The following is a 7,344-nucleotide window of genomic DNA, read 5'->3' as shown; positions in this document are numbered from 1 at the left end:
TTTTTACTAAGGTGAAAATGTTACACTAATGGTATAAGAATGAGTATACTACAAACTCAACCTACACTTTAATGTTTAAATTTAAGAAAAATTGCTATTAACATATGTGTAATTGTTATCTTAATCAATCTTAAAACCCCCTTTGTTAAGTGGTGAGTGTTGATTCAAGGTGTACAATTCTTGACACAAAAATTACTTGATTCTTTCATAGCTTACCTTATAGAGAACCGACACCTATACTCTAAAAAGATCTTGATTTGTTGTTGACATAAATTAAAACCATGAATAATTGACATAATTTATAAGTTTTGGTGTTATTCAAATAAGGCAATTAAATATAATTAATATGATCATGTTAATAACTTAAAATAAGCTATTAATAATAAATTATCTGATTGGAACTTTTTTTGTGTATGGTTTCCAATTGAGTAACAAAAAGAGTTTAGACTATACCTATTTGAAATAGCATTAGTGAATCCTCTATCTTTGGGAAATTTTTTTATATTTTTTAAATCCTTACATTAACATCACATCTTAAAGATTTCTTTGACTCTTTTTATTTCATTATTTGTGGTTCTATATACTTAACCTCTTTATGGATCGACCATGGTCTTTCTGTGTTATTTATTACCTTGACACTTATGTACTTAAGAGAAGATATCAATTATTTTATCGTTTCATTATTCCATAAGAACTGAAGACCGATTATCAAGCTCTTCATGGTCTAGAAACTAGCCTTTTTCATTTCTTGTACTAGCTATTTGTCTAGTGCAATAACAATAAGCTTACTTATATTTTTCTTTGCGGACATATTTAATGGCTTTTGGAACATATATTGAATCTTATCTCACTAGATGTGTCAATTTATATGTTGTTAATTAATTTTACTTAGGACTTAATTTATGATGAGGTGACAACCACTTTTATCAAACTAGAAATGAGATTCTAGATCTTAAGCCTTAAAAGGGGTGTCCATTGAATAAAAAAGAATAAAGGTTTAAGGAAAAAATTGCAATAATTTAATGAGCTAGAAAAATAAGGAAAGGTGTAGATAAAACTATAAATAAAAGCAAGAAAGAAAGTACTTATACTACAAACAAAATAAATTAAATTGTAAAAATTATATATATAGAGCTGACCATGTTTCACTATGACTATATGCCTTTTTTATATAATGATATAAAGCTTAAATCCTAACTACATAGTTAATATACAAAGATATATGTTAGAAGAAGGGTTTTATTGAATCCTAATATAAACTAAATTTCTTCTATAATGAATACAACATGAATCCTAAGCTAATCCATGACTTGGACTAGTTATTCTAGTGAGGACTCTTGCCCTCAATATGATTAACTTTTATAATGTTTAAAATGCGTTCAAACCTCGTTGATTATTTGCTTTCTCTTACTCAATTGTGAATCCTAGTCATTTAGTTGACTACTTCTTCAATTTTCATGATCGACCAAGAACTCTATCTCAATTGATTTTAACTTTTTATTTTATTTTATTATGAACATTCATTATTCTTATTTAGATGACATGTGAATGTTTATTTTTATGTAAATAGTATTATGGAATAAATCTTACAATATTTGGCTAATAATGAAGTAAATATTGCAATGAGAGTAGAATGATGCTGATGATAGTGATTGTAATGATGATAATATTTAAAATATTTTATAAAATTTAACTATTTTTTTATAAAAATATTTTACATAAAACAAATACCTCTAAACAATAAAGTTGAAAGGCCGAATAACTTTATAGCAAGCAATTCACAAAAGAATACAACAAGGCAACGCATGCTTCAGTTTCGAAAGGGAAAGACGCGTGTGGGGCTCACCAACTTTAATGTCAGAAAAGGTAGACGTTGGACTTATCTCCCAAGTCTCTCACCTCTCAGCGTCAGTACAAGTCCACTATAAATTTACAATGCAGAAACGACAAGAGGCTCCTTTTGCGTATGATGGCAGCGTGAACTCATCTACACCTCACAGAGGACCCTACGGCAGTGCGGGGTAGGTCTACGTTTTCTTTTTCTGCGGTTCTGCTTTCTTCTCGCTGGCCCTTGCAGGGAGGCAATTATATTTCCTCTCAATGCCCCCTCTCTACCACAGAGAGTGGGGGATAGAATTATTTGTTTGGGTTGAAAATTAATATAATAAAATATAATATTTATTTTAATTTAATTTATATTAATTTTAAAATAAAATATGTATAATTTTATTCAAATGATCTTTACATACAATAAAAGGTTTAGAGTAATATTAAATTAAATCAAAATAATCAAGTTAATTTTATTTTTATAATGTATCCATCACTTTAATGTTGTTGGTATTTATACCTATCAAATATAAACATACAAAGTATATAATTAATTACTGTAATAAGACTTATCTCTTTAAAATAACAAATATAACACCTCCGTTTTAAAAATTAAAATGTCTTGACGGGGTCCGGGGCCCTGCTTGCTCCCCTTACTTCTGCCCTTGACCACATACGTACTATTTTATTTTATTTCAATTTATTAACCATTATGATTTCGTGTATATGTATATTTAAATTATTTATTTATTTTTTAAATTGTGTCTATAAATTTATATTAAGATTTAGATTTATGTGGTCTTGTATCCATTTTTATTTCTTCTTTTCTCTCCACAGGACTTTTCATCTTTTGAAAAATATCTTGTATATTTCTAGCTCAAAGAAAAAAAATGATATAAATCAATGATTTTTAATCTTTAATCAATAAGATAGAGCACCGCGGTTTATTTATTTTTATTAATCTAAAGTGAATCAAATTTATCTATGTGAATGAGATAAAAAGCAAGTCAACTCCTCAATTCCATTTAAAGTTGTAATATTTATGTAAAATAGTGACATGTTCATTCTTTTATGTAATTGTTATTTTATTTTAACCTGAATTTACAATTTCTTTTTTCTTACGGTGCTATTTTGACAAAAGACCGTTGTAGCAATCTGTAAAAACATTTTATAAATGTATTCAAAGACGTTTGTCACCATTGTTTTTATAATAAAACATTACGTCTAGTGATAAGGTAGGTGGATTCCAACATATAGTAGAAAGATTAGGAGGATGCTGATATATTTAAATTATTTTCAAGTGAAATATTAGGGTTTTTTTTTATTTGTTTTAAGATTTGAACTCCAGATTTTTTGTTTTTTGAGAGAGCAACTGACCGAATTTGTTTTTTGAGAGAGCAAGGGAAGAGGGACTAGCCGAGCTACTCCTTCGTCCTATATAACAGGGGCCACAGCTAACACTGAGCCATAACAAACTCCCTAAACTCTACAGCTAGCTAGTCCCTCTTCCCCTCTTCGATCTGCTTAAGTTGTCTTCTCCCTTCTTATTACATCATGGTGGTGCCGGAAAAGGGTCTTTCAGGAGCCTTGAATGCAAAAGTTACAGGCTCCGGCAACGAAGCCATAATTCTTGCACATGGGTTTGGAGGAGACCAGTCTGTATGGGATAAAGTCGTTCCCCGCTTGGCTAAGCATTGTCGGGTACTTGTTTTTGACTGGATCTTTTCTGGTGCTATAAAAGATCCACATCTCTTTGACCCTGCTAAGTACTCATCATATGATGCTTTTGCAAATGACTTGATCAGTCTCATGGATGAGCTGGACTTGAAATCATCTGTTCTTGTAGGCCACTCCATGTCTGGTATGATTGGATGCATCGCTTCCATTAAAAGGCCTGATCTTTTTAAGAGGCTCATACTTGTTGGGGCTTCTCCCAGGTAACTACGAATTCTTAAAGTACTGTTGTTTAATTTTCTTAATTTATGCCACAAGTGTTCTGTCCACTTTAGTACTATTTAAATGAACTTGTATTGTTCTTTGTACCGACCATACAAGGGATTCTTAATGTTGTTTTGGTTTTTGTTCGATGCCCCCTTTGAGGTTAACTTGATTGAAGTATCATCATCCTTACCTCTGTTCATTGGTCAGGCTGGCCATGGTTGCTATCAGATCGATGAACCAGCAACTCTTTCTGTTGTTACCCTCTCACTGCTTGTTATTTTTGGAACAAATTATTAAGATCCCTACAAATAATTTGGAGAACATAGTGGAGAATAAAGGACTGACCAGCTAACTCCGGCATGAATTTATCGTGATATGTGGAGAGCTATTAGCTAGTATCATATGTGAAGTCTTGAGTTTTTTATTTTTATTCTATTTTTGTTTTTGGAGTATTAGTTATTTTTTTTAGTGTATTGATATCGGTTTGTTTGGGAATGCAGTGCAAATTATAATTTTTTAATTTTTTTTAAAAATATTATTTATTTTGTTTTTAGATTGTTTTGATGTGTTGATTTTAAAAATAATTTTTAAAAAATAAAAAACATATTATTTTAATATATTTTTAAATAAAAAATATTTTAAACTGAAATGATTCTTATAATTCCAAACAGATTTTACAACCTCCGGTTTAAATTTTCTGCGTTCAATCTAGATGTTGTAACATCAATCCAATCCAACTTGAACAGATTATTTTCAAATAACTAGATTTCAAGACGGTTCAAAACTATTGGTTACGAATCAACACATACACCAAATATACTCTATCTGCTCTCGCTACAAAAAGACAATCAAACATGTGGACATGGTGGATTACTTACTTGTGATGGTGTCGTCTTGCTCTCTAGTACTGACTGACTATATATTTCCTTCACCGGAAATTAACCGTAACAAAGGATTGGTTGATATATAGATGATTAGCAAAGTCACTATCTGAGAATAACTAAATCTAAATCGATTGATTAATCCGCATACCTTTTCTTTCATTCATGCTCCGGCAAGGAGCCAAAACCATTTTGGACAGTGGCTTATTTGATATAAATATCGAACTACTGAAGCTAGCCGGCCGGCCGAACAGTTAGCACATGTCTATTTTTTAATAGCCTTCCTTAAATCAAGTTTAGTTGTGACGTACGTTAATATAATTAGCAAAATAATTCATCAAGTGGGACACCTCACATCTTTATTGACACCTTAATATCCTCTTCTTCTTTTTTTGGGTAATAAACCTTTATTGAATAACGTAGTTGGGGCCAAAACATCTTTACTAATTCTTTTTTTAGCTCAAGTTAGTTTATTGCTGCCTCTAAAATTAAGGTTCTGACATTCAGGTACATCAATGCTGATGATTATGAAGGAGGTTTCAATAACTCGGAGGTTGAGGATATCATTTCAAACATAGAATCCAACTACTACAACTGGGCTCAAGCCTTTGCTTCTGTTGTTGTCGATGCAAACGATCCTCCCTCGGTTGACATGTTCTCAAAATGCTTGCAAAGAATGAGACCTGAGTTTGCCGTCCCTGTAGCCAAAACTGTTTTTTACTGTGATGAAAGGGACATTCTTGAGAAGGTTTTGACACCATGCATTATAGTCCAGACCACTAGAGACATTGTAGTGCCAAATTCAGTTGCTTACTACATGCAGGAGAAGATCAAAGGGAAATCTACGGTTGAGATCATTGAAACTGATGGGCATTTTCCGCATCTAACTGCACACCAGCAGCTCCTTGACGTGCTTATTGCGGCCATGAGCTTAGATGAGCCTAAAAATATCTCCTCGTGATCTGTTTTTGCCGCTCTCGTTTGGCTTGTAGACATGCAAGGTTACAAATAAATGCCCATTGGGACATTGCATTATTGTGTGCTTCAACATTTCATGGATAGATGTAGAAGACGGTTAGCTTGTAGCATGAAGGTCGAAGAATGTTTTCTGTCTATATATATATTGTACCGTGGATTGAAGTTGTCTTTGTATATTTAATGCACGTTTGACATTGAGATTGTATTTGCTTTTTATCAAAATTTGAATTTTTTTTTCTAATTAGTATTTTAGTGTTTTGAATCTTAGTTTTAGTTTTAATATATTGATATGAAAAATATTTTTTTTAAAAAAATTTATTTTAGTGGATTTCTAAGTTAAAAACAATTTGAAAAGTAATTTTTATTATACTCTTAAATATCCCCTTAAAACTTTATCGTAGTAATGAAGTAATGATTTTTGTTGTTATTATTTGTAGTTATTTATTTTTATCATTGATACCTTTTCTTAGGCTAGTAATGATTGTAACATATAATGGAATTGGAATCCAACTTAAAATACAATATGAATATGCATGAATCATGCGTCTTTGCTATTTATTCTAAATAGTTTGATTTTATAGTAAAAAAATTGTTCTTTTATTTTCATTTTAATAAATTTTTGGATCTCATGAATACATCATATCAACAAGAGTGGTGTATTCTTAAAATTGCTTAAAGAAAAGATTTAATCTTGATTGATGCATCGATTAAAAATTGTTTATTGTTGTCAAAAGCACTTTTAGTTTAAATCTATAATCTTCTAAATTTTCAAAATCCAATAGTATAAAAGATGGGGTATTTATTAATACACTTATATTATTCTATCTTTTTAGTATATTATTTTCAGTCTTTATACATGTTTTTATCTCTTACAGTAATTTACTTAACTTGTTTTATACTTAACAATTCTATAAAAATACAAAGTGTAAAAAAAAGCTAAATAAATTATTTTTAGCATAATTTAAAGCAAAAATAAAGCTAGAAATAGCATATTGGGACATGTTATTAGAGCTAAGAACAAATCTCAATTGCATTAGGAATTCAATTTGAACAAAGAATCCTAATGGGATTCGGATTGGTCAAAGAAAACCGATAAACTGGACCTCCATGTACTCTTTGGATAACATTTGTAGCTACAAGTGGAATGTTTTTATGATTCTAGTTGGGATGAAATTCAGATATCTCAAGATTTCTATCCATGTAGGGTAGGCCCACTAACTCATCCAGATGAGAAAAAATGATATCTTTGAAGTTAGACTTGAAATCTACTAGTAAACTAGCATGAATCCAACCCATCTTTCCAATGATGACATGACAATTCATTAATGATATTGTAAAAGTACCGCATGAACAAAAAGTTTCTCTATAAGGTCAGTTAATGCACAAGCCATCAAAATCAAATCAGTATAAGAAAACCTTAAAGTAGTTTAATTAGGAATTAATTGTTAACTAGAAAAATTCTCCACCTCCTCACACACACATAACTGACCCTAACTCTGAAAGAGAAGGGGAATCACATTTATAGCATAGCAAAGGAAAAGGAGAGGAATTATATGGTTACAAAAATATATTTTTTCCCATTCAAAGTTGTGTTAATCATGAATTTTGATGCAAGCTTACTTCTCAATCTTAAAAGGTTAGTACTATTGGATCGTAAATTATCATGAAGATTTGTGTTTAAAATTATTTTATATATAATCGTGATATATGAATATCA

At 30.5% G+C, this 7,344-nt stretch overlaps 1 protein-coding gene across 1 annotated transcript; it reads left to right on the top strand.

The window, feature by feature from the left end:
- The first annotated feature begins 3,112 nt into the window (after positions 1–3,112).
- On the top strand, positions 3,113–5,868 carry LOC133688540 (strigolactone esterase RMS3). The gene is made up of 2 exons (XM_062108050.1): positions 3,113–3,764; positions 5,157–5,868. The coding sequence occupies exons 1-2, from the start codon at positions 3,382–3,384 to the stop codon at positions 5,608–5,610; spliced, it is 837 nt and encodes a 278-aa protein (XP_061964034.1). The 5' UTR covers positions 3,113–3,381; the 3' UTR covers positions 5,611–5,868.
- Positions 5,869–7,344: the final 1,476 nt, after the last annotated feature.

This window comes from Populus nigra, chromosome 3, assembly GCF_951802175.1.
Source record: "Populus nigra chromosome 3, ddPopNigr1.1, whole genome shotgun sequence".
Classification (NCBI taxonomy): Eukaryota; Viridiplantae; Streptophyta; class Magnoliopsida; order Malpighiales; family Salicaceae; genus Populus; species Populus nigra.
This window is presented reverse-complemented; position numbering and strand designations above follow the sequence as displayed.

What these genes read in the sequence shown, in the direction of transcription:
- LOC133688540 (XM_062108050.1), top strand. Translation starts at nt 3,382, where the DNA reads ATGGTGGTGCCGGAAAAGGGTCTTTCAGGAGCCTTGAATGCAAAAGTT. An exon ending in CTTGTTGGGGCTTCTCCCAG is followed by an intron (nt 3,765 to 5,156) that starts GTAACTACGAAT and finishes TCTGACATTCAG; the next exon opens with GTACATCAATGCTGATGATT.